At 38.4% G+C, this 26,738-nt stretch overlaps 1 protein-coding gene across 1 annotated transcript; it reads right to left on the bottom strand.

Annotated features, from left to right (window-relative positions):
* Positions 1-1,189: 1,189 nt before the first annotated feature.
* On the bottom strand, positions 1,190-26,738 carry scp2a (sterol carrier protein 2a). Its single transcript, XM_084732658.1, has 16 exons — positions 26,580-26,738; positions 25,361-25,418; positions 25,157-25,228; positions 24,231-24,362; positions 23,294-23,358; positions 22,515-22,641; positions 22,316-22,379; positions 21,562-21,648; positions 20,970-21,120; positions 17,076-17,223; positions 15,288-15,395; positions 11,488-11,641; positions 10,802-10,898; positions 7,508-7,637; positions 2,270-2,349; positions 1,190-2,005 (listed from the first exon to the last, which is right to left on the bottom strand). Exons 1-16 carry the CDS (start codon positions 26,631-26,633, stop codon positions 1,910-1,912), a joined length of 1,623 nt encoding a protein of 540 aa, XP_084588784.1. The 5' UTR covers positions 26,634-26,738; the 3' UTR covers positions 1,190-1,909.

Genomic DNA, 26,738 nt, shown 5'->3' with positions numbered 1-26,738 from the left:
GTTGATGAAAGCGTTCTCTCTAAAAACTGGCACGTTTACCCTGCACACTCCCTTAATGTACGTCAAAGTCACATATCAAAGTATACGAGAGATTCCTGTTCTTCTTGTAACGTCCAATTCCACTGAAATTCCCCTTAAAAGCAATCATCCTTTCATCCCGTTATTATGCTCCTCTGTCACAATCTGTAGGCAATTCCAATCATGGTCTAATCTCCCAAAGTCTTTCTTCTGTTCATCTGAAGCAAGTGAGGTTGTTGACAAAGTGGATGGATCAAAGAATGTACTGGAAACAGTTACAGAGCATTACATCAGCGTAGCACCATGATGTGTGTCAGGCTTTTTTACTACACCCATTCACAAGTACATGCATATCATTTGTTCTAGCTCTTTGACAGATACATCAGCACCTGTCCCGGGTTCCTGGAAACTGTACTCTGCCATAACTGGCACAATTGATAAATTTAGAAAAAAGGCGAGGCCTTTTTTGTGAATAAGTGATGCTCATTGACGTCCAGTGACACGTTTTCACAGCATTAAACAAATACTTCCAAATCATGTGCACTATTTTTTTCAAAATCATCACTAAATATTAGGGGTGTAAATCACAAGTTTCCTCATGATACGGCATTTCACTGATTCTTTGGAAAATACGATATTTGCCGACATCACAAAGTCTGTCTGGGATTTTGAAAATAAAGACAAATCTCAAAGATGACGATACGATACGATACGATACGATAGAACGATATTTTCACTTTGCATATTGGCTCATGCAATCAATATATTAATCCAAACTGATGTATCGTTGCAGCCCTACTAAATATCTTACTTATTGGAAAATTGTTGAAATTGGTCTAAAAGAGAGCGCTCAATGGGGTGGTCATATGGTACTCCTTTTACTCTCTATTACTTTTTTCTTTTTTTAACTCTCTATTACTTTTTCCAGCCAGATTGTGACAAACTGGGGGCTCATCCACGATCCAAATGAACCATTTTGGTAAGATGTGGCCTTACAGACCTAACTTGTTTAAAAGCACATTTGGGGAGTGTCATACATAAGTTTTTATATTCTTGTTTGGGGAGAGAGAGCAATATTCTAGTATTGTCCTTCTTTTGCCTTGAGTTTGGTTGTGAAAATACGTAGATTTATTATGATGTATATGAAAACAATGACATGGTATAAAATAAATAAACTGCTTTTGATTTTATTTCATAAAGAAAAGCATTTAGGATCTCACGCTGTGACAGATTTCTTAATTAAACTCATCACTCATCTTGACACGAGGACTGTCAACTATGATGAAATGAATATGATGACATACAAAGATGGTAAATACAGATTTAATTATCAACCAGGCCAAACATTAAGGGAAACAAAATTCAGAAGTTGTTACTGTCAGCGAATTATTTATTTTAAAAAATTATACTAGTGCTATAATTTACAGATATATATTCTATACAAAATTATCTATCAAAATGGTTAAGGCTAAAGACGGCGTTAAACAAGAAGTTTAGCTTTTACAGACGGTAAGTAGAGGCACACTGAGTGTTTTGACCACATGATTAATCCAACATGGAGAAGCATCACATATTTTTGAAATGCACTGATGTTGCACATGAGAAGCTCATAAAGACTCACCATGTGTTTCAGAATTTAAATCAGACTTAAAGGTGATGGGTCATTAATATCCAACAGCACGGTTATCAATTATTCTATATGTACTATGCAGTGTGGTCTGATATCAAAGCAGCAGCTGAAAGTGAAACTTTATGGGCCATATCTCAACATCAAATACATTATCAATGCATTCGATTAGCTTGTTGATTAACGCAATTCAGGATGGATTAAGTTTTCCAACAAATTCGTCCTTCAAGAGCTGGCCAGAGGACAAACAGTTAGCTCCTGGTCTCACAGCTTGGCCTTGCCTGGCGTGACCTGGAGGTTCTGCAGCTTCATAGCCATGCTCATGTTCCCAGTGATCTTCAGTTTCCCTTTGAAGAACGCCTGAGAAGACAGAAGATAAGAAGAAAAAAGATCAAACGTTTTAAGTTTGATGAAGTTAAAAGTCGATTTTGGCATTAAAAGTTAAAGCCAACGTTTGTGGCAATTAGGCTGAAATACATCCGCTCCAATGTTATAGAAACAAAAATAAAATGGCACTTTTATTAGCAGCTTTACAGTCAATGTAAAAGAGCTTTTTTTCCATTTGTTACTTTTGTTCATGAGAAAAACATACAAACAAATTTGTGTTTATACATCATTACATACCGTTTGTGCGTTCAACTTTCCTGTCATCAGAGCCAGAAGATCCTCATCACTCATGGACAGAGTGCAGTCTGCCTTTTTACCTAACAGGAAAGAAAACAACCCTTATTCATTATGGCTGGCTTCTACTATATATCAAATGTCTCAGAAAATTCACACACAGAGAAATATTAATATTTGATGTTCCTTATACACATATTAAAGAAAAATAACCCCACTTGCCTAAAAGAGAAAAAAAGTTAGATCTATAATATTGAATGTTGGAGAAAATCATTCTCAAAAGGCGTACGATGTTAGTCATCGTTATTACAATGCTCTAAATAGAAAGCACTCCAGAGTACACTTGACATTTTGATTAAACTTGCCATTACTGTTAGAGCATGTTGGAGTCACACAAGTCCAACAGTTTTTTTTTTCACAACGGTTCAGAAAGCTTTATGACTCATGCTTCCTATAGTCTCTGCTGTGTTCTGTGGCTTTCCAGAACAAAATGTCTGAATGTCACCATCAGCCTGTTAGAGCAGAAAAAAATCTCTTTCATCATTGTTAAAACGGGCATGATTTCTGCTTCAGTTATACTGGTGATGTACTCTATTGATATGAAACTGTGTATGTATATGTTGTGAACTGCTTAATGTCCTGAGGAATCCTTGCAGTCCCAGTGCATAAATTCAGAACAATTCATAAAATGGGTTATTATACGCATGCATAGGTTTAAAAAAAAAAAAAAAAAGCATCTAACTTAATTAATCCCTCATTTAATGCATCACCAGGCAAGGATGCTAACTGACCCAAATAAAACACACCCATGATGTTGTGTGACCAACAGATGCTTTGTTTATTTAGGAACCTTTACTTTAGTGAGGTGTCTGTTAGAAGTCTATTTTTTAGACAAAAACGTGCGCAAACACAAGGCTGGTGCCCAGTACAAAGGCACCTAAAATGTATTTTATCCACATTTTGTAACAGAGGAGGAGCTGAGTCTGCTCCAGAGCCAGAGAGCAGCTCCCTCTGCTCCGCTTTTATCCCACACACTCTCCCTTCAATTTATGAAGCAGCAAGACTTAGGAGCTTCTTTTATTTTTCCTGCAGTGTTTTTTCATGGGCAAACTGCACATTTACTGCTACTAGAAAACTTCACTGCTAAACTTAGTCCGTCTGCTCTGATGCTCTGATCACCAACACCTGCCTGCACTGAGCACAGCCATCTTTTTCTCTTTTTTCCCTTTTTTTCTTTTCCTCATCCACACCCACTATGCACACACTTCTGCAATGAGCACATCCACCGTGTTGATGGAAAAATAGATCAGGAATATTTCAGACATATCTAAGGAAAACTGCACACTGCACAAAAAGTTTGGCTGCTCATTTGCTGCTGACACTTTAACATGCGGACAAGACGGATCCTATATAGACAGAAGAAGAGCCATTTTTGTTCAAAAATGAAAAAATGCAATCTGGTGTTAGGAGCGATGTTGAATGCATGGAGGTAATGCGATGTTTTGAGGGGCACTGCTTGTAATTTCACCCTCTTCCTCCTCAGGTGCTGTGGATCATATAAAACGTTCCCTTCTCAACCTCTTACATTAGTTTCTCTCTGTTCATGTTGACTGCTGACTGGAGGGGAAACGGAAATGTGAAGAATCCAGCTCTGTGAGCAGTTCAATGTCAAACAGTGATTCATAAATGTCAGCATAGATATGTAAGGTCTACAGTGGAAACCGTTATACCAAGGAAAATCTCCTGCGGGTCATGGACTTGACCTGCAGGAAGTCTTGTCAAGACTTGATCTGGCACACCAAAGTGTTTTTCCTCCATTATATAGCAAAGAAAAAACATTGCCTGTGATGTATTTGTGTGGATCTGTCATCTGTATTACTTGCAATTCTTACAGTATACAGTATGTACATTATATACACATATATACAAATGTTTTTCTGTGGCTACATCTCTTAAACACTGTGTTTTCCATGATGTATGTATGTATGTAATTATGTCATATGTAATGACTGCTCAGTAGTTTTTATATACTGACTGGCTGTGTGTATCATCTCAAAGCGTTGTTTGATTTTGAGATAAAGATAAAATGGTTTTGAAGCAATTGCTTGATTTCACCAGCAGAGTCAGAGGTTTGGTGAATGTAGCTGGTTTTGCGGTTACAGTTTTGAGAAAAGCGTGATGGATTTCAAGAAATGTGTCTGAGCAATTAGCAATTGTGAAGAATTCTACTGGGCTTTTTTCACAGTGGCCATGCTGATAGGAAACAGCAGGTGTTATCAATGATACCAACTAAGGACCCATTCCATTTAGTGTAGTATAGCAGCACCCTGGCTCTGTTTGACCTGAATGGAACACTACTTAATTGTGTCACTGGTAACACCTGTGTTTACACTACTATGTCATGTCAAAACGGCTGCTGTGCTTTGTCATCTTGAGGAAGGTTATTATCATTTAACATTTTTACCCCCTTTTGACTTTATTTTTATTTTAAAAGTACTTATACTTGAGTGAAATGCCTCTAAAGTACCAGTACATTACCTGAGTATACTGTAATATTATTGTAGTCTTTTAATCCCTAGACAATAGTAACGCTCAGAAATAATGACTTAGATCCAGTGAACATCTCAGGAGGAGACAGCCTAATGGGAACAGTCAGGGAGCTGAGATATGAGAGAGAGGATGTGTGTGTGTGTGTGTGTCTGAGTGAATGTGTATAAAGGCAGAATATAACACTGACAATTTATCCATATACTTGAGGATTCAAATAGATGTGAATAGATTGTGTTTTTAGAGGATATTTGTGAGTGTTTTCCCTGAATTGTGAGTTTTTAGTTTCTGTTTTGACGTCCATAGCAGCAGCTTCATCAGTCTTTAAATACAAAGACGTTTAGAAGATAATTCCAGTTATTGTGATGAAGACTGCGATCAAAATTTCAACTGCTTCACTTGACTAGAATTGCAGCTATCCAACACTCAGCCAGACAGCCAAAGCCATCTTAAACATCTGAGACCAAAACACAATTAAATCTCCACCTTTCAACTGTATTGCCAAGATTCCCTCGTACTGTTAAAATGAAGACACACTTACCAAAGGTGAAGAGTTTCTCAATTTTAAACCGCTATTTACCTGAGTGATTTGAATCGATCTCTCTTTCGAGCATTAAAGAAAAAGAGCCAAACAAATAAAGTTGTTCAGTGTTGGTTTTTTTCAGCCTGTGTGGTACGTTTAAATTCACAGTGATGTGATAAACAGACAAGAAAGAGAAAACCTCATGAAATACTTTCAATAATAAAATCGTGGCATGTTGGCGTATGCACATACTGCTGCTGAGAGGTGGGTGTTTGGAAATAGACAGAGAGAGAGAGAGAAGTCCTACTGTGTCAAAACATTAGAGCTTTTATCAGAAAACACCATTCATGACACAAAGAGTAGGAGAATAAAACCCAGGATGACAAATTAAAAACTTTGACAGCAGAGTTAAGCTCTTTAACTCTGCAGGGAGTCTGGGGATGTGGTCGCCATTACTCTCTTTCAGAGGCTGAAGCGGGCTCAGGTTTAAAGCTAGAATATGAAACTAGAAGAACTTAAAGATCCATTAATACCAACCTGTCACGCTAGCTCCAGGAAGTTAGCATGATGATATTCAAAGCGGCTCCTTAACATCTCACCACAAGATATCTTAATAAAAATGGGTTCTGTGGATACCCAAGAATCTCCCCTTTATAGACATGCCCAATAATCCTAATCCCATGCAGTTCAGGGCAATAAAAATGCAGATTATTGTATGCAGTATTAATGTGTTATATTTACTTTTTCTACTTGGATATTTCTGCATGCTTTGATTCCTACACAGTCTTGTGGAGCTGCGTCGAGCCAACTGTGCTATGGTGACTTGCATTTCCATAATCACATAACGTGCTAAAATGTGCTGACTTGCGCCGGAGATGGACCATCTCCAGAGTGGGGCCACAGCTTGCTCAACCCACTTCCAAGCACGCTGAAGTGACATCTTACCGACTGCGGCCAACCCATGACGACCCCACTTCTACTCCTCAAACAAGCGAGTGTTGGGATACTCAACTCATGTCTGTTCAGAAGACCAGAGAGAAAGATGTTTGTAAAAATCTGTTTAGCTCTTAGTACTTTTGTAGCTTCTCACTGAGTCTCTGTGTTTTCAAGTTTGGTTTCTCTGTTGTGTTTGTATATTCATATATCAGATTTCGTGTTCATTTTCAGCCGTAAAGGAATCCTGAAAGCCTTTTTTTTTTTAAGCTTAATTTTGGGGCTTTTGCCCTTATTTTATTTTAATAGTGAAAGTTGAAGATATGACAGGGGGTAGAGAGGGAGGATGACACTCAGTAAATGGGCCACACAGAGGAACCAGCGGCTGCTGCAGAGGACTAATAGCCTCAGTACATGGGGCGCACGCTCTACCAACTGAGCTATTTGGCACTTTTATTGTGAAGATTGCCTTCAGTTAACAGACATGCTTCAAAGTGTGTAGCACTTTGTAGTAATGGAGATGCAAATCCCTGCCATGCTGAAATATTCAGTTTACTGTTATAAACAAGTAAAAAAAAACAGAAAATATTTACATTTAAAAAGCTGACATCAGAGATTTTTTTAGTTTTTTTTTTTTTCTTAAAACAAAAGACCCAAACCATTTTTTTTTTCGATTATCAAAATAGTTGGCAAATAATACTCTCTGTACCATTCCAGAAAATATTAGGCTCACCAAGTACCACCTTTTTGACCAACATTAGTGAGGAGCTACACTGATGCACACACCGGGCTGATATTGGAAAAAAAAATATTATAGATAGGACGGAAAGACAGAAACATATTTTAAAATGCATTTCAGCAATATCATAGTTCAAACAATTTCATATGAAATATGAATTATGAATATATTTATTATTTCATTTTTCAAATTTTAAGAGATTCACAGTGCACCACTAGAGGAAGCTCAAGTACCACCAGGGGTACTTGTACCACAGTTTGAGAAAGCACAATATTTATAACAAAAGTATATGACTGAAAAGACCTAACAAAGAGTGCTTAGCTGCACCTTAAATTAATCTTCAGGTTCACAGCTTTTGCATGACACTACTACTACTTCTATGTGGCATATACTGTTAACCTGCTATCCTCCCCTAAATACCCCTGCCACCACAAAAATAAGTGTATGGTACAGAGGGGTGGGAGTGGAAAAGGTTTGACACCTACGTTTAGATACATACCTGTGTCATTGGAGACAGATCCTTTGCCATTTTTCACATCCACAATCCAAGTCGCCTCTTTCCCACCTGGGCCATCCTTCACTTTAAAGGCAAACACTCCACCGATCTTCTTGACAAGCTGCTCTCCTTCCTGCAGAGAGGCAAGAGGGATTTTATTAATCCTTGTTATTTAAGGGATGTAGACAGGCAGTAATCACCTAAAGATTTCAAATTAAATGCACGCCTTCAAATGCAAACAGTCTGACGTCAATAATTTAAGTCAAAGGCAAGGCAGGTTTATTTCTATAGCACATTTCAACAAGGCAATTCAAAGTGCAATTAAGACAAAATGTGAAAGGAACATTCAAAGTCATATGGTTTTGAATCTGTTTAAGAAGTAAAAACTGTGATTTGATTGGTTGTAAAGGCTACTTCACTTCAATATATTTCAAAATATTCCCTATAGATTTTCCTGTTGAGATTCAGACTTATTCTCTGCAACACTGCATACTGAGATTTCTGGCCGTGTTTTATTAAATGCAGTCAAATGTCAAACCACTCATTTAAGGGATAGTTTGATTATTTGAAATGGAAGCTAAGAAATGAACTTGAACAGGGTCAGCAACAAAAGGTATTTTAGATGCTTACACCTAAAAACAGAAGTATCCATTTAACTGTGGTGAATCCAAACTAACTCTTTAAACACCAAAGTCACACATTAACACAAACAAACTAACAAATTGAGGGAACAATAGACCAGCGCCGCCTATGTTCTGCGAGGTAAACTTACCGATTTTGTCTATGGAGTTTGGTTGGTTTGAACAGAGTAATATTTTTCGGTCAGAAGAGGCTGCCTTATGGCAAGGAAAAGCAGTGAAAATATTGTAAACTATCACTTTGATGATAATGAATATCTTTGTTTATATAACAGTATGGTTTATACTTACACCTCAGTTTCTAGACTGGCTGGCGATGCAGTTTATGGTTACAAAGCTGTTCATATTATTTTTTGTGCCTACAATTCACTATAGTATTCAAGTAAATTTAGTCTTGCCAATGCTGGTCCAACAAGACTTCAGCTCTTTAGATCTCTCTCTTCACATCACTGCCACCTGTTTAGGTCTCTACAGTGACTGTTAGGCTGAAGAATAACTGACTATAACAAAAAAACACATTTCTAAAATAATCTGTGCACACAGTCATCCACATTTTAGCTCATTTCAGTGACAAAATTCTGAAAGGAACATCTCCAAACAATAAAAACAAGTCTAGGCTAGAACCAACAGTGTCGCCAAAACCATATGTCTGCTCTTGACAAATGTGAAACACTTGCAACCACCAATCAAACTAAATTCCTGCAGTTTTTAAGAGCGACAGCTTTTCACACTGGTGTGCAGCACAGTCATTGTTTAGTGTTGTGTTGGCGGGTAGAAGATGGGAGCTCAGCCCACATGCAGGAGTGAGTAGAATTACAATCAATAAATACATATACTGCGCACACATAAATATCTCCAGCCACCTGAGGCTTCCAGGCATTTCAGCGGACTTTGAAGACAGCCCTGAGGACTGCTTGCATACATGATTACTGTGAAGTGGTTCTCCGTTACATCAGCCACTGCCACATGCAGCTTATAAATGATAGATCAATGATGAGTTAGGCTTAAATCATCAGTGTTACTTAAGATAAATAGGTGTTTTTGTATTCAACAGTCACATTCACGCTCACATTAACATGTGTCTGTCTCTAAGTGTCAGCCCTGCAATGAAATGGTGACTTCAGCTGGAATACGCTCCAGCCCCCACACAACCCTTCAAGCAATTATGGACAATGAATGAATGGAAAAAGGATCCAACAGTGCCTTAGACCAGTGGTTGTGACAGTGGTTGGGGCTGGACAGCAAGGCTGCTGGTCTCTCTTGTTGTTGTCAATGTTATTCTTCATCTTTTCCTTCCTAGAAAATCTGCCTTCCCATCCTGGGAAATTCACCAGACTTTGCACTTACGTCCAGTCCTATGTCAAACCTCCAGAATTGGCTTCATAGGCGAATAGTTCTGATGGTGGCACAATAGCAATCATCTAAATTTTAAAACTTTAAAAAATTTTAACAAGTCATCCCTATGTGCACACACTGCAACATGCACCAGAATGTGGTTGAGCTCAGAGCATTAAAATGTTTTACTGTAAACAGTAGTGTCAACAGCTACTGCAAATTCTTGCAAAATAAATCTCTGATCCTCATGGAAAAAATTAACAAAAATTTGATGTCTAGTGTGGTAAATTCCAGAACTGTATCTCAAAAACAGAATTTAAAAAATGTATCATGTAAGCTATTGCAGTCAATAGAAAATAAAGCATATTTAAACATCAGTTTGTCACTTATGGAGCAATCAATCTTTGTGAAAATAAATTACAGGCACCTTTATGCTGTGCAGATGATTCTCAACATGTGAAGCTATCTGGACATGTAGCTCAACAGGGTTGTGACAAAACAGTAAAAGCAATGAAGCACACAAAACACATAAGCAGACAGCTGATGAGTCGCTGATTAGGGCTGATGCCATGTCAACTACAACATTTAGAGTTGTCAGTTGTTGCACTTACAAAGCATGATATACGATATGTATAATAATTGTCAAAAGTGCTCGGGGAGGACCTTGATGAAGGCCGAAATGCATTGGTGTGACAATAAAGTTGTTCTTTACTTTACAAGTGTTGCTGGAGTTTTGCTTCTAACATTTTCCCTGCTCCATTCACCTTGGAAATAGGTGAAATTTACATTGTTGTTGTTGTTGTCTTACTGTAACTGTGCACATACGTCTTTACCTATATCAATAACAGATAATATTGACAACAATGAGTCAGGAGCAACGTATGAAGGCCAGGATCACTCTGCTTTTTGAAGGATAAGACGTAAATTGTGAATGCCACGTGGCCATGAAACTGCTGTTTATTATGTATGATACTGCAGGTTGCTTTCAGAACCACCTTCATTGTTTATTTATCCTCCTTTACTCATAATGTTACATATTATATAGATAACTTTAATATTCATCTTAATTGACAATTTATTTCCCTCCTCCTCTAGGCTCCATGATTACAGGGATCACAGTTTGACTTGAATGACACATTTAAGAAATCCTTATGACCACCTATTAGGGGCTTTTGCACAACACGGGGTGATCAGTGAAAAGATCAGAAGGGAGGAAAGAAAAGGGAAAAGAAATCTATGCTATGGATGATTTTAATTGGGTGTTGATTCCATCAGATCAAACACAGAATAACTACAGTGTGAAAGGGGCAGCATGCTGTTCTACCTTATGTAGATGGTTTTCGATCTCTTTGAAGACAGAGTAAGCTTTAAACCCCTCCAGGCTGTTCACTGAGCTGGTGGGAACTGCACCTATATGGGAACTGTAGGAAACATTATAGACAGCTTAAGTACACACTATGAAGTATTTCAGTCTAGACAAACCATATGGACTGTCTAGAAAAGATGACAGAAATGCTTCTTAGAATTTAGGCAAATTCACATCATTGAATAACAAATTTCACAGGGGTGTGCATAAGACTGTCATTACACTGTCATAACCACGTCATGACACCTGTACTGGAACATGAAGTCTTATGACAGTGTCATTTGGTAAATTATGTCATTTTTAATGCAAATGACATGGTTTGAGATGTCTTTGTAGTCATTACAAAGACATCTCAATCAATGTCAACTTTGCATCAAAAATTAAATACCTGACTGAATAACACTTGATGACAACAGACATAAACATTCATAAAGACTCCTTCATGGTCATGGCAGGTGTTGTGACATGGTTATGAAAGTCTTATGCACATCTTTGTTAAAGAATAGACCTATAACAGCTGTGTGATATAGAAACAGATCTCATGTGCATTATTTCTCCAGTATATGATTCAGCAGACGATCACCTGCCTTTTTTTATCCTGAGACAATGGATCACTTAAAAAATATAAAAAAGTTGGTCCTCACCTGGTCTCCTGAGGGAATCCCATCTTGTAGAGAGCTACAACCACAGCTCCTCCCAAGCCAATGTTGTGCTGCAAAGCCACTTTTGCCCGTGGGACCTGCCTCCTGCCAGCCTGCCCACGGAGCTGCCAGCACAGCTCTGCACACTGGGCCAGACCTGAGAGAGCACAAAGAGCAAGAGGAGGAAAAGAAGGTGAGGGTGACTCATACAGGGTGGTGTGAGGACCTGTAATTTATGGCTGATGAAGCTGAAGAATCTGCCGTCACACACCAACTGAAGATGGGGACATTAAATCAAGTGAGAAAGACAAAAACAAGCAGGAGAGTTCAGGTGTCGCTATAGAGAACTACTTTTTGAGTCTCAGTTCACTGAGAGTGATTTAGATGCTGTAGTGTCGCCTCTCAATTTTCCCATTTCATAAACACATGTACTTTTAAGACAACTGAAATTTGCATTAGCTAATTTTTGAGGGCAGCAGAAACAAGTTGTAAACTGTGTATTATCACCTTATAAAGTTGATATGACAAGCTTGTTAGCAAACAGTTGCTTATTTACACATCAAACAGACAAAGACAAACATTAGCATTCATTTGGAGTCATGTTACTGCTGAGCTGACAAATTTAAGTCACTCTCCTTTCAGCTCTGTGTTTGAGAAAGATATCTGGCTCTTTAGCTGATAAATGCCCCACCATCAATTTATTATGCACCTTTGGACTTCTTGGTCAAGAACAATTTCCATTTCTATTAAAAAAAACATGGGGAACTTTTTTGTTATTTTTACCATTAGTGTCCCTTCTTTTTCTGTGGAGAACTGAAAATACAAATACTTTAAATGAGTTGAAACAGAAGAACTAGAGCTAGAGGAGCTGAGGAGAAAAATATGCAAATGTATTTTTTTTTAAAGATTAGAAATATAAAGTATAAAACAAATATGTAAACACATATACAAGCTACCACTGTTACAGCACTCACAATGTCCATTGCTCATGTTGCCCTCCTTCAGATCCCTCAAATGTCTCAACACAATCTTGAATCTAAGCTTCTCCAAATGGACAATGTCATGCAGCTCTCTCAGCCACATCAGGGTTACATAAGGTATAATAAGGTACAGGGTTCACCGTTAATGTTTTTTGTTTACCTGAACGGTCGAGGATTGGATGCCCGGCGTAAATTTTTACTTGCCCATGTACAAACTATTTTATTCATTAGCAGCTGTTGAATAACAATGAAGTCCAAAATCTAAAGATATTCACTTTAGGATGATAATAACCTAGGAGAGTGGAAAATCTCCATATTTGAGAGGCTGAAAAAATACCATTAATCAATTATTACATTAGTTTAACAGTTTAATTCTTTTTTACCACTTGCCCAGTCAAGCAAGTGAGGTGCTCAGTGTACAAGCCCAAGATGGCATTTCACTTAATCCTTATTGTTGAGCTCTGAGGTAAAAGGGTGGAAAGGTACCTAGATGTCTTGGCCAAGTGCAATATCCAAATCGAAGATAAAGGAGAAATGTGTGGCATTATAATGAAAAAGCTTTACAGTGAATTACTGCAGTGCCCTGGTCTACAAATCTTGTTCTCCAGATGTAAGAAAACAAAACACATGTGTTTTGCAGACTCCAACAAGTGTCACGTCATAATGATTTTAGTAGTTTTTTCAGTGATAATATACGATACAATATGATTTTTTGTCATATTGTGCAGCCCAACATACTTACATACATACAATAATTTTATATTGGTGGCATGCAAAAAGAGCTTTGTCTCTGTCGTGCATTCGAAAATACCAAAGAGGCTGCAATAATCTGAAGGGAAAATGTAGGTCAGACTCATATGCATGGAGATGCAATCAATAAACTTGAGGATGATCACTAAAGAAAATACAAAAACTCCAACACTGAATATGGCTATAAATCCGCCCTATGTCTTGGTCTGCATGTGTTAAACACAAAATATCCTCACTGAGAGGGGTGACAAGTTGACTCCTAATCTGACAACTCACTCCCTAATCTCACCAGGGACAGCTCCTGTGCTAGCGTTATGGCTAAGTATTTCATCCCATCTGCTTAATGAGCTTTTGCATTTCTCCATTATCCCAATAAGCTAAAGGACTTAAGGGTAAAGACCTCTTCATGGTCCGTCGTTCACATTCTGCGGCCCTCTCCTAATCTTCCCCCTGAGGACTTGTTTGTGTGACTGTAATTTTGTGCTAATTGGAAAATTTACTGTTGGGTCCACCAGGCTATTTATCGCTATTAAACAGCCTCTGTATATCAGCTCAGGTATATAATCTATACACAATGAAAAGCAACTCTTTTCAGCCTTTTCATTTCTGAAGGTTAAGGGCATGAGGTACTTCACCACATATGTCAAGCGCTGCATTGGTGAGGCTTCAAGGTCCCTGGATGTCAGCATGTAGAAATCACCCCCTCCCTCCTGAGGTGACTCACAAAGCCTCCAGCCTGTGAGGGGGTCCCTGCATGGGGCAGTCAATTAGCCGTCACTATCTCTGCTCTTCAGTGTTCCCGAGGCAAGAGGTCAGAGCTTTACAACCACGATTAGGAGCAACACCATGGATCAGACAGAGCTTAGCCGACTGGGGCACTCGCACTCTGGGAGAGTGACCCAGGAGACAGAGGGAGTATTGATGATGAGTGACAACTGAGAGTGTGTGGTATGAAGAACGGAGGGCAGAGAGGAAGACGATGAAGCAAAGGGAAAAGAAAAAGGACTGTATCAAATGAAGGGAAAAGGAGAATACTGCACTGTTTCACCCTTTTATTCCCTGTCACTGTGTGTATGAGTGACAGCACACAAACCTACTGACTTCACAGTGACTGTAAATATGAAAAATGATTTGCTTATGAAAATATTGGTTCTGCCAGGGAGAAGGTGAAAGCCGAGTGAGTCAGCTGCACTGTTAGCTCAGTCTCGTCCCTCAACAGTTTAGTATGTGGAGAGATTACAGGGAAGGCTTGCCAAAGCCACAGGCGGCTTCCCTCTCACATGCAGGCTTCAGCTCAGTCTTACCCAGCTACAATCCAGGTAGACATCACTGTGAGACACACGCCATCTGGTGGCCACTGAGGAAGTTGTGTGTAGGTATGATAATACAATGCACATGTTTATAGTGGCTGGAATAGGTGAATTTTGGATTCTGCTGTCACTTAAAAAGCAGCACTTATTGGCTCTTTTTCCTTTACTAAATATGTTTTTAACATATATATATATTTAATATATATATTATTTCTAATAAGAATAAATTCAGAGTAGGATTAGAAGTGAATATTTTTAATATAACTAATGTTGTTTCTAGACTGGCAAGAGCAATATTTACACCAGCAGAGTCACAATATCAACTCAATAATATCACACTAGAAACAAATGTTTAGTCTGTTTATGGTGTTGCAATACTTTTAAGGCCTTACTTTTAGATTTCTGAATTCCATACTTGTTAAATACTTTTAAGACCCTACAGGTACCCTGACAAATCCCTCCTCAGGCTTGTTGCGTTGACGAATTTTACCCAAATGACAAAGACTAAAACTAAAGACATATCCTGTATGTTTTTATTTTATTTTAGTTAATTTTCTAAGTACACAATGTCATTTCAGTTTTTGTTTTTATCTAAAGTGAGGTTTTTATTTTATTTTAGTAAACTAAAATGTTTTTTCACACCTACTTTTAATTTTTTGTTTAGTTTTAGTTAACTGTTATAACCTTGCAGCAGACTGGATTATGTTTTGTGCACTTTGTCTTCCAGTATATGACAAGTGGTTGAGTCAGAGGCTGGACGTACCTGTGGCACCCAGTGGATGTCCTTTAGAGATGAGACCACCGCTGGGGTTGATCACAAACTTGCCTCCATATGTGTTGTCGCCTCTGTCAATCAGCTCCCCTGCTTTACCTGCAGAGGGTGTGAAACACACGAGAAGATCACAGATTTATACAGAGGGAAATTCCCAGTAAAATACTATTACATGTTAATATAATCATCAGTACATGCATGGTATTAACTAAGCATTTAAAGGATCACATATTTATAAGGCAGGGTACTGGTATTTGACACTTTTGCGGCACTGATTCCCAACCTTCTCCCTCAAGAGACCCCTTTTACTATCATTGAGTAAACTGACGATGTCTGACTAATTGACATATTTTAGGGATATTTCATATTATATAAGAAAAACAACAATGCAAGCCAACTTTATATTTAAAAAGAAGTCTTACACCCCTTAAAATCAAGTACGCAGATTGAGGAAAAAATGACTTGCCTATTTGCATTTGTATAGTTTTGCTCCCAGCCAATCACCGCAAGTGTTCTTCATTTTAATGCATCCTGTGATTGGTCCACTACTGCAGCAGCTACAACCGTCTGTCTGTCTGTCTGTCAAACAGTCTGATGTGTTGAAGTGGAGCGTGATATATTTGACGGAGTTCGCGGTTCTGTGTGCTGAGATGCTACTAAAACATTCAAAAGTGTGGCTATACTACATGCCTCTGGCATCTGATAGAAATAAATACATAAAATGCAGAAAGATTATTTCAAGTTATTTTCATTCACATGATTGGTATCAAATGAAGGACTCTATTGCTATCAGTACCACTTTAAGGGTATTGGTATTTTATTTATTTTTTTAAACAATACACTGGCCTTGACTTTGTCTATAGTGGCTTATTGTTAAAAGTGATTTATGATTTAAAAAAATCAAATAATAAACATATTTGAAAAAATAAATAAGAAATACCACAAAGATTATAAAGTTGGTCTGATGTATGTCATTGTGTAAAATGCATTGAAAAGTAAGTCTCTCTCTAGACCCCAGGAAAGCATCCATTAACCAATCAACAAATACACTAATAGAGCTGATGAAAGTTAACTTAATGAGACAACATATTCTTCCTGCCGGATTTTGAAGTTGAAGATGTTTAACTTTAAACTGGATGAGTCACCATATCCCTGCAGTCATCAGAGATGTGACTTGGTGTGAAGTAAAGTCTAGAACTTAAAAGTTTCTGTCACTCACAAACCAACAAAGTCAGCATTTTCCATCTCAGACAGTGAAGCTCCAGATCAGATATATTTGTAAAAGTTACTCTTTATTTTATAAGTGACTCAGCTTGCTCTTATCATCCCTTATTACTGTGTCTCACATAAGAACAGACCTTGTGAGAGCACTAGGATCTGTATTTAGCCTCACAGGCAAATGTCTTCATAACCTAATAACAAAGAAGCAGGAAACTACACACAAAGATTCTGTGAACGAATATATTTAATTCTAGTTTATGTGGTGATTTCTTACCGGTTACACAGTGACACAGACGTAATATTGTTTGTTATACCTCATCCATTCAGCTAAGCATCCCTGGCTCTGTGTAGGAACATCAGCTAATATTTAATATTACAAAAAACTTCTGTAAGGATATTCCTAATCCCGGTCCATTTTCATGTCTATGTATTCTCCTAAAAGTAGAAACTTCAATTCAGGTGGAAGAAGGACACTGGAAAACTTCCTGCTGTAATCCTGCAACTAAAAGTTTTAAAACAGCTGGAGGATAAATGTGAGTTTAACAGTGACAGTCTTACCCTCCGGGCACAACCCCAGAGCCTCGTACGTGATAAGCTCATTGGCTGAGAAGCAGTCGTGCAGCTCGACCACATCGACATCACTGGGCTTCAGACCTGCAGCTTCATAACACTTTTTGGCAGCCATCCGCGACATGTCGTATCCCACCTGAGAAAGAGAACAAAAATAACATGAAGTATGCTTAAGAACTTATTAAAGAAACAAATGCATCATAATGGTGTTATCTTCCAGATCCAAATGTATTGTAAACACTAGAGTCTGTCAGGAGGATTAAATCTGATGTATAACTTCTGTGCAACACTGATGTAGGGCATTGTGCAAAATTGTTGGTGTGTATGGATCCGTGTGATACTGTATGTTAGTTGTAGTTTGTCACCTGTGTTCTCTCGAATGTCCAAAACATTTTTATCCTAAGGGAGACAACAGCTCAGCATTCAACACAGTCTCCTGGGCTTGAGTACTACACACTGCCATTGGACTTCAAACAGACCCCAGACAGTTTGAATTGGCACTCTCACCTCCTCCACTCTAGTGCTCAACACTGAAGCCCCCAAGGGCTGTGTGCTCGGCCCCCTCCTGTTCACACTGTCCACCCATGACTGCAGCTCTTGACATGGAGAGAACTCCATTGTCAAGTTTGCGGACGACATCGCCGCCACTGGTTGGATTTCATACAACGATGAGACTTCATATAAGGAGAGAATCAACAGTCTTGTAGAGCGGTGCACAGAAAACAACCGACCGCTCAGCATCAGCAAAATCACGGAACTGATGTTTTTGGAGAAAGGAGGCAAAGACAGACAACCATGTCTACATCAGTGGAGCTGAGGTGGGGCAGACAAACAGTTTAAAGATTCCTGGAAATCAACATCACAGAGAACCTGTCATGGACACCATCACATCTCCACCTGAAGGCTCAGAAACTGTTGCATTTCTTAAAGAAAACTTAAAAGGCAAAATTCCCATGCCATGTTCTTGAACTATTGAGAGCATCCACAGATCAGAACAGGGAAATTCTACAGCTGCTCATTAAGTTTTGCCACTTGTCTGGGTTGAGATACTCAACCTAGTTCTGTTTCTCACAGCATGTCTCACCCATGGGATAAAGTTTGACAAATTCAATATATCAAACCTGATGGGATTCATCCAAACATCACTGGATCCAGACTACTTGGCACCATCTTACATCATGCTCTTGAGATGCCAAACCAAAACCAGAATGCACAGATAAGTGCCAAGGACAAGGACAGCAGCTACAGGTAGACAGCCTGCATCCCCCCCACCAGACCTATGCTCAACATCACCCAAGGCATTCAGAGGATGTCTCCATCCCAATCAGGGATACAACAACCCCCCTCTGGCCCCCCACTGCACTCACCTAGGAGCCTCTGCCTTTCCTTGGATTTTGGACTGTTGGTTGGACAAAAAAATGAAATATAACTCCCATTATAGGCTGTTCTGATTATCTCTAACAGGCTAATGTGGCTAGGGTCCAAGTGCTAATGTAAATATGAGTGGAGACGCAGGCCAACTCTGTCTAGTAGAAGTGAACAGTTGAAAAGTTGGTGACAATGCAGTAGGATTACAATTAAGAGCCTTAACCCTCTATATACATGTTGTACCAAAAGCAAATTTTGATAGAGTATAAAGTAAGTTTGACAACTCTATCATGTCCAGTGATGATTCTGTCACTGGATACTTAATTGATCCTGCTTTTGTCATTATATGAAAAGGTCTCCGCGTGTTACTAGAGACAGGGCAACCAGTGATGAAACACACTTGATCTACTATATATGAAATAAAGATGAACGCTCCCTCTCGAGACATATTACAAGTATATTTGCAAACACTTTCTAATCATTATTTAACTTGGTGGATGTGAATTATTCATCTGCAGATGGTCTCTGCCTGGTTTTTGGCAACAGAAAAATCACAGCAGAACTCATATAGCTCTTGAAGCTCCACTACCCTGGGGCAGAAACACTCGGCTCTCACAACTTTGCTTTAATTTCTGTAATTCAAGCTCTTTGAAGTGTGTCCCTGAAGCACTGCAACATCACATGCCCAGGACTTTTAATATGAGATTATTTTATAAAGCTTTATTTTATTTGAGAGCCCATTTAGATAACATGGTATAATTTTAACAGTGTTGGATTCAAACCAAGTTAACAATTGTTACTTTTGCAACTGGAAACTGTACATAAAGTAGCGAAAACTGGAAAACTAGTAGTTGGCAAACAATCAGTGTATACCTAACATTCCTCCAGTCCTCATTATTTAAATGCGGACAGATACACCTTCATTTCTTTTATGTTTTACAGATATATTCAGTCACCTCCACAGTAACAACGAGCCTTGCGGGGTAGAGAAGGCTGCAGTGGATACCTGCTGTGTGGAGTTACTTCTTTATGTCCTTGTATCTCTATTCTGCATGTGTTTGCTGTATTTCCACTGGAAGATCCTGGTGGACATGAAAAGGTTTGAGCACACATGCATACAGTAACACTAACTGTTTTGTGTTTTGTCTTGCAACAAGGAAAAAAGGGGAAAAAAACAAAAATCTTTACATATGAAACAGGAATTCTTTCCGGGACATCTGAAATTTGCTGAAGCATTTCTTTCTCTTAGATATCTCCTTTTCTCTCTCTGTCTCTTTCACTCACTGAGGAGGGAGAGTTGTAGGGCCTGATCATGCTGTCCAGTGTCAAAAACAGGGTTAGGATGATGAAAAAGCAAAAAGGTGAGAAAACTTTGAAATCTGGAGAAATATAGGAGAATTTGGCACAAGGAGGAAACCGGGGGCAGCAATGAAAAACCGGAGTCTCCTGGGAAAATCAGATAGGTTGACAAGTCTATCTGTGCAGCACCAGGTTGTTCCTCCAGCTATGATTCAAAGTAGGAAACTCTGACCTTTCTTGGTGAGGTCTGTATTGCTCTGATCCACTTCATGTTTATCTTCTAAAAGCCCAATGCACTTCTCTGTATTGGACATTTTATTCAACACAGCCTTTGTTTCCTTCTTAAGATCTTAATATTTAATTATTTAGATCACCAAACTTTTCTGGGAACATCTCCTTCATGACTCTATCCTGATCCAGAAGATCTTGGGCCCAAGAGGTATGGACGGGTCAGTGTCACTTTTATGCATGATACCAATACGGCAACCTCGAGTATCTGCCAATCCGAAACAGTCTTTTTTCATCATATACTAGAAAACTTTGAAAATGCTTCAATATGACACACTCTCACAAATTCTGCATAGAGTGTAGATCTTACAAGGTCAATATTTACAAGACTACAACTAGATCATTTTGGTCTTCCTACATTTAGTTCCCAATATATTGATTCTGAATCTTCACTTTCCTGTGATAATCTATTGCTTGGCTTTTTTCACATATTTCCTCTAAAATAAATGAATACTATATCATCAATTTGATCCTAATAATTGTGAAATCTTACATCCATACATCTAAACTTCCCAAATCACAAACCTTCTCATCATTTTGGAAAATCTATAAATTTGATTGTATAATCTAAAAACATCAAAACATTGAATTTATTTACCCTTTAGAACATTTTTACATTAAGAACTGATTAATGATTCTGTCTGTTCTGATGCCCTGGAATTTTGTATTGTATATTAATAGTGCTTTTGTCAATTAAATGTTTTATGAACAACTAAATAAAAACAACTATATTGTACCAATACTGAGTATTAGATCAGCGCATCCCTACGAAAAGAGAGGTTCTTCCTCAACTATGCTCGGTTTCTCTGCAGTTTTATGTTCTTGACATTCATTCTGATGTTTTATCGTTGGAGGATTTTAATCTGATCAAGTGCCTGGTCTGTGAATGTCAATCTGAGTCTGTTATCATTGTCGTTAATTTCTTACCATCTTAATGCAGCTGTTTTCATCAAACGTGGAGGTGAGGTCGGTCACCATCTCTTGGGCCAAAATCTCCACTGCTTGCTTCTCCAGGTGGTGCTTCCTGACGAAGTCCTCGCTGGCCAAAACCGCTGCTCCAGCACCATCAGATGTAGGGCTGATGAGAGCAGAACAGCAGGACAAACAAATACAGCCATGGTCAGAACAGAAGCAATTACCATCAGTAACTCAGAATCTGCACTTTGAGCAAACAGAAGTAACTGCTACTTGGAGGATAGGAGAGAGGTTACGATACAATCTGTTCTTTCCTGATACCGTTTCTGATACCTGCACTTTTTTCGTAAAAGATGAACAAAAACATACAGAGAATGAATGCCATAGAACAGGACTTCGCCATCTCAGGGGGAAAAAAACAGAATGCTGCCAGCATCAGACTACAGAGCACGTACTTCCCTCAGGCTGTGGACACCTCACCCCATCCCCCACACTTGTGTAGCATAAAGGGATGACAACTAGCATTTCATTGTGCAACGCTCTGTTGTGAATGATAAATAAATGACCCTTGAAGATTCAATCTTGACCTCAGTGAGTCTCTTACCAACACTGCAGCAGAGTGAGGTACTCAAACACCTTCCTGGAGTTAACCACCTGCTCCAAACTGTACTCGTCCTGGAACTGGGAATACCTGCATGAATGTAAACACACAAAAGTCAGTGTTTCATCTATTATCTCTCTGTGTGCTTACCCTCTCCACACACACTGTAGTGAAAATAATGCTGCTTGAGTCCACAACAACTCATAACCCTGCTGTAAGTGCAATAAAAACTTCCCAACAAGAGTAGTTTATTGACGAAATTCATCTAAAAACAAAGGTGGGCAGACATCGATCCCAAAAAATCTGAAATATATATCTGGAAAGAGTGGTGAGGATGCTACAAGCTTGCTAGAAGCTCTATTGTTGGGTTTTATCAGTGTTCATGAAACATAGTCCCATGTTCCCTTACAAGGGAACATGGGACTATGTTACCTTTTAACATTTGGACTGAAACTTTTCGCTTTCATTCAAATAGAACTGGAAAGTTACTCAAAACAGCCTGTCCTAAGCCAAAAAGGAGAAAAATTACTTTAAATAATAAATATACATAACTTTGTTTGTAAAAAGAAATATGGGAAGACCGGTAAAATATGACTCCTTTAACCGTTTATTTGTTAAGGTCCAAATATTCTGTAATATTGTAATTTATTATTCTTTTATTGTAATCTTATTGTTGCAACCTAGAGAAAACAGTGAACACGAAAAGAAATAAGTTTAAATTTTGAGGTAATAATTTGTATTTGGAGTTGTGCCTTACGGGTTGTTGGTGGAATGCTTGTGGTTCTTCCAAGCAATTTTGGCAAAGTGTTCCGGTTTTGTGCCTGGAAGAGATTCAAACATTGACACAAACATTTACTGTATACGGTATAGCAAAAAACATGAACTCAACGCACAATACAACCCTCGCTTTCACACTTTAGATCCTTTGTATTTAGCACACGTGTAGCACGCTGTACCATATTTCTCCATGTGCTCCCTGCCGGCGTTGCCAAACATCTGTGGTGCTGCTGGAGCTGCCACCATCCCGTAGCGGTTGATCATCACCTCCATGTGCTTGTCCATGGGATTGGTCCTGTCCATAAACTAGAAACAGGCGATTTTACTTGTTTTGTTTTTTTTACCTCATAAAAACACGGTATAGTGTGGTGAATTTGCATTTATACTCAAATAAGCTGGGAGTTCCAAAATGTTCAGAAACAAAGTTGTGACAGAAAACAAACATCAACATCTGTACTGCTGTATGATATAGTAATGCCTGTTTTGTTCATGGTAGATACTAATACATTTATATATTTTTTATGTTTGATTACAAAAGAAAATTAATAAAAGACAATCAATTTGACAAACTTCTCAGCCTATTTGTATTATTTGTGTTTGCTCCTCTGCTCACCTGGAATATGAATTACCTCCGTAGCAATGAGCGTTTAATAAATACTAATAAAATAAAGTAGGAGTTTATTATTACTTTGTTTCACACTATACATCATACTGTACATCTATTGCGTCTGCTGTGATCAATTTTTAAATGTTTATCAATGAGGTGTATCCCTCTGTTTTACAGAGGCAGAGGATGAGTGCGGAAACCAGCTGATTTTCTTTCTTTTCAGCAAAAATGACCATGCTGCTAGCAAACACTACAGGACGTCAGGACAATAACAAAATCTATACGGTCCAGTGAAAAATATTGTTCATGTTATTTTGTCCACCTCTTCTACAACAACATATAGTTTTATACCTTTGCGGACAAAGAGCCTCTCTCCATCTTCTCAAACCCGAGAGCGAGCACACAGTCGGCAAGACCTGCCAAAGGAAATGAGATGTGCTCAGAGTTTCAGCTAAATCACAAAAACAATATATAACAGTTGAGAAAAAACTTTAAAGGCAACTTTCTTCACTACATTTTTGAGTTTTGGATCAAACTCAAACTTTGAAGTTTTGAAATAAACTAAACAAAGTTTTGCTGCACTCTGTTTTTACTTTTCCTCTTTAGGCAAACTTGAATCTTTGAGTTTTAGAGACTCTGAATATTTATATTTAAAAATTGTTCACAGTGAGCTGTGAACCAGATTTGTTGTTATTTGGGTGCTTGAAAATTAAATGGTTGCAATTGAAAGTAGTAAATTATCAACCATTATTCACGTTCACCTCAATGAGTTTATGCTCAACAATTTTTGAAATACAAATTTTTGGGTGGTTTCTAAAACTCAAATATTCATTTCTGGCATGAAAATCTTGGGAGGGATGGTTTGGACTGAAGTTCTGGCAGGTTAGTTGCAAGAGCTGGAAACAGACAAACAAGATGTGCCTAGTGGTAGCACATGGGGATTGGAGGAAGAGACCAAATGTTTTGTTGACATTTGATCTGACAACTTTCAAAGAATCAGCTGGGAATTGTCAATTATTCTTTTCAAGAGGATGAAAGACAGGGATTGATTTGAACTGACAACGCTTCAGATGCAAATCTGTCTACCAATCGATTGCAAATATAAGTAGACACAGCTCACGTATGTCATGACTACAGCACGCAGAAAGGTCACGTATAGTTCTTAAGTGCACTTACATTATAACAACGCAAAACTAACTGGATCAAATGTATACCACGTACAGTTTGGATCTTGGGAGTGAAAAGCGCCACAGGTTTTGGGTGGCTTGTCACATCCTGCTTGACTCACCTCCCTGAACCAGCTGTCGTGCCATGAAGAGAGCCGTGGAGCCGGTGGAGCAGTTGTTGTTGACGTTGATGATGGGGATCCCGGTCAGGCCCAGGCTGTGGTAAATGGCCCTCTGCCCACATGTGGAGTCCCCTGAGGGGAGAAGGTAAGAGAGATGTTATTCCATATTTATTTCACTTTTCTACCTCTGGTAATTACAATATGAGAGACATATCATTTTTCTTTCATGACCAAAAGCATTTTATTTTAGAAAATGTAAAATTATAGACAACAGAGCAGCATAGGAGGTTACAAGAGAATGAGAGAATATACTGAATGTACATATAAATATCAACATTTGTACTATTTACTATTTTAGTGGACATTTTATTGGAAATTGTTGTCTCAATTGATGTTTGTAGTGGTTGTTTGTTTTCAGCCACTGTTGTTTCAATTGTGGTTGATAGTGATTGTCTGTCTATGTCTGTTTTATTATTAGTTTTATTGTCTGTATTAGAGTACTGTATTGTGTTTAATTCCTTAAAAGTCTAACCAGGGACAAGGACTGCAAATTAGGTATTATTTTGATAATTGATTAACCAGTTTGAGTTATTTTAGGTAGTAGGAAATGCCCAAATTCTTTGATTTCAGCCTCTTGAATGTGGATATTTTGTGGATTCTTTACTCCTCTGTAACAGTAAGCTGAATATCTTTGGGTTGTGGACAAAACAAGATATTTGAGGATGTCATTAGGCTTTGAGAAACACTGATTTCTGCCACTTTCTGCTATCTTATGGACCAAACAACCAATCCATTAACAAAGAAACTAATAGATAGATTGATCGACAGTGAAAATAATCATCCGTTGCATTTTTTATTTAAATGTTACAATGTCTTCATGAAAAGTGCCTGTACCTGTAAAATAAATAAACATGACAAGGTCTTACCGTAGACGTATCCTACACAGGCTTGTTCAATGGCAGAATATGGGATTCCAGCATCTGCAAGAGCATTTTGACCTGAAACAGGATGAGGACATACAGTCATAAAACACTTTTTATATGTTACACAACAAGATCCATCTCACACATATTCTGATATGGTATCTTTTGAGTGACTGAACAATGTCCACATTTTGTGAAGATAAGCACCTGCTTCCTTGGCCATGTCTGGATAATCATAGTCACCTCTGGCTCCGGGCTTGTCAAACTGCAGCAACAAACAGAGAAACATGAGAGGCAGTTAGTGTCGCTCAACAAGAGCATTCACATCTGTTTTCCTGCTCTTGTGTGCAGGACAACATCCTGGCATTATTTCTTTTGCATTAGTAAACATCCAACTTTATAGCAACTGTAACCATTACATTAGATGACACTTGGCCACTTTAACAAAGCTGTCCTTATAAGATGCTTGTGATGAACCTGACTTGTAAGTAGAGCTGAAGCAATTAGTTGATTGGCAGAAAAATAATCAACTATATTTTTTATATAGCTTTGTACTGTAGTAAACATTTCCTGGCTTTGACAACATCTTTCTCAAAACACATTTTGTGTTATGAAATAGAAAAGACAGAGAAAGGACAAGACAAAAAGGCTGTATCCAAGGCAATGAGTAGTTTTTTTTCTGGGGTGGACATCTATTACTGATTGGACTACTACTAGGGCTGCAACTAACAATTAGCAGATCTTTGTTTTAAAAGGTGAGAAAATGGTGGAAAATGTCTATAAGTGTTTCCAAAAGCCTACGATGATGTCCAACAAAACAACATCAACATCAACATCTGAAATCCATAGAAGTGTTGTGGTAATGTGATGGGCATGGTAAACATTTAGGCGTCTAAAAGCTTCACATCTCTGCTTTCAAAGTGCTTTAACATAAGACTGGTTCTACACTACACTTAACTACACAGCTCTGGAGTTACACTTCATGATATCAACAGCAGCCTGAGAGATGATGACCCTTTACACAGATTTCAACTCAGGTGACCATGACCTATGGACTCAAAGTAGTGTATGTGCAGTATGTGCAACATTTAACCCACGTCTAACTTTAACACTAAGCACAACTTTAAAGCTCAAAATACAAACATAAATGACAACAATTGTACCTTGTTTGGGCTAACTTAGCTAGCTAATGTTTACATTGTGTTGTATCAGCTCTTGACACAATCTGAAAAATATGGTAAGTTTTAACGCCATGAGCTGTTAGCTAACTGCAACATTAATGTATAAAAGGTTGACATTTTTAAGTGGAACATGTTTAAGACATGCAGTCTGGAGTTAGCCAACTATGCTAGCCTCAACTCTTACATAAGGTCGCTCTTGTCGTCTTGTGGACTGAGACAATACAAATATAGAATAATAATATTACCTTTGTCATGCCCACACCGATGACAAATACTCTGTTCTTCTTTGCCGGTGCCATGGTGGCTTCTCTTCAGCAGCTGGTCCAAACGAAGACAGACAGGCAGTCAGGTCTGTGACTGTGAGCAGCTAACAGCAGCAGCACTGACAGGACCAGCTAACTCAC

This window comes from Lutjanus erythropterus, chromosome 12 (genome assembly GCF_056507025.1).
Source record: "Lutjanus erythropterus isolate fLutEry1 chromosome 12, fLutEry1.hap2, whole genome shotgun sequence".
In the NCBI taxonomy this organism is placed as follows: Eukaryota; Metazoa; Chordata; class Actinopteri; order Lutjaniformes; family Lutjanidae; genus Lutjanus; species Lutjanus erythropterus.
This window is presented reverse-complemented; position numbering and strand designations above follow the sequence as displayed.

Bases quoted from the DNA above. Each gene is read 5' to 3' on its own strand.
- scp2a (XM_084732658.1), bottom strand. From the start codon at position 26,633: ATGGCACCGGCAAAGAAGAACAGAGTATTTGTCATCGGTGTGGGCATG. The intron at 25,419-26,579 runs GTAATATTATTA...TTGTTGCTGCAG, and splicing joins TCGGTGTGGGCATGACAAAG to TTTGACAAGCCCGGAGCCAG. The intron at 22,642-23,293 runs GTATAAAACTAT...GCCTGTTTCTAG, and splicing joins GAGGCTCTTTGTCCGCAAAG to TTTATGGACAGGACCAATCC.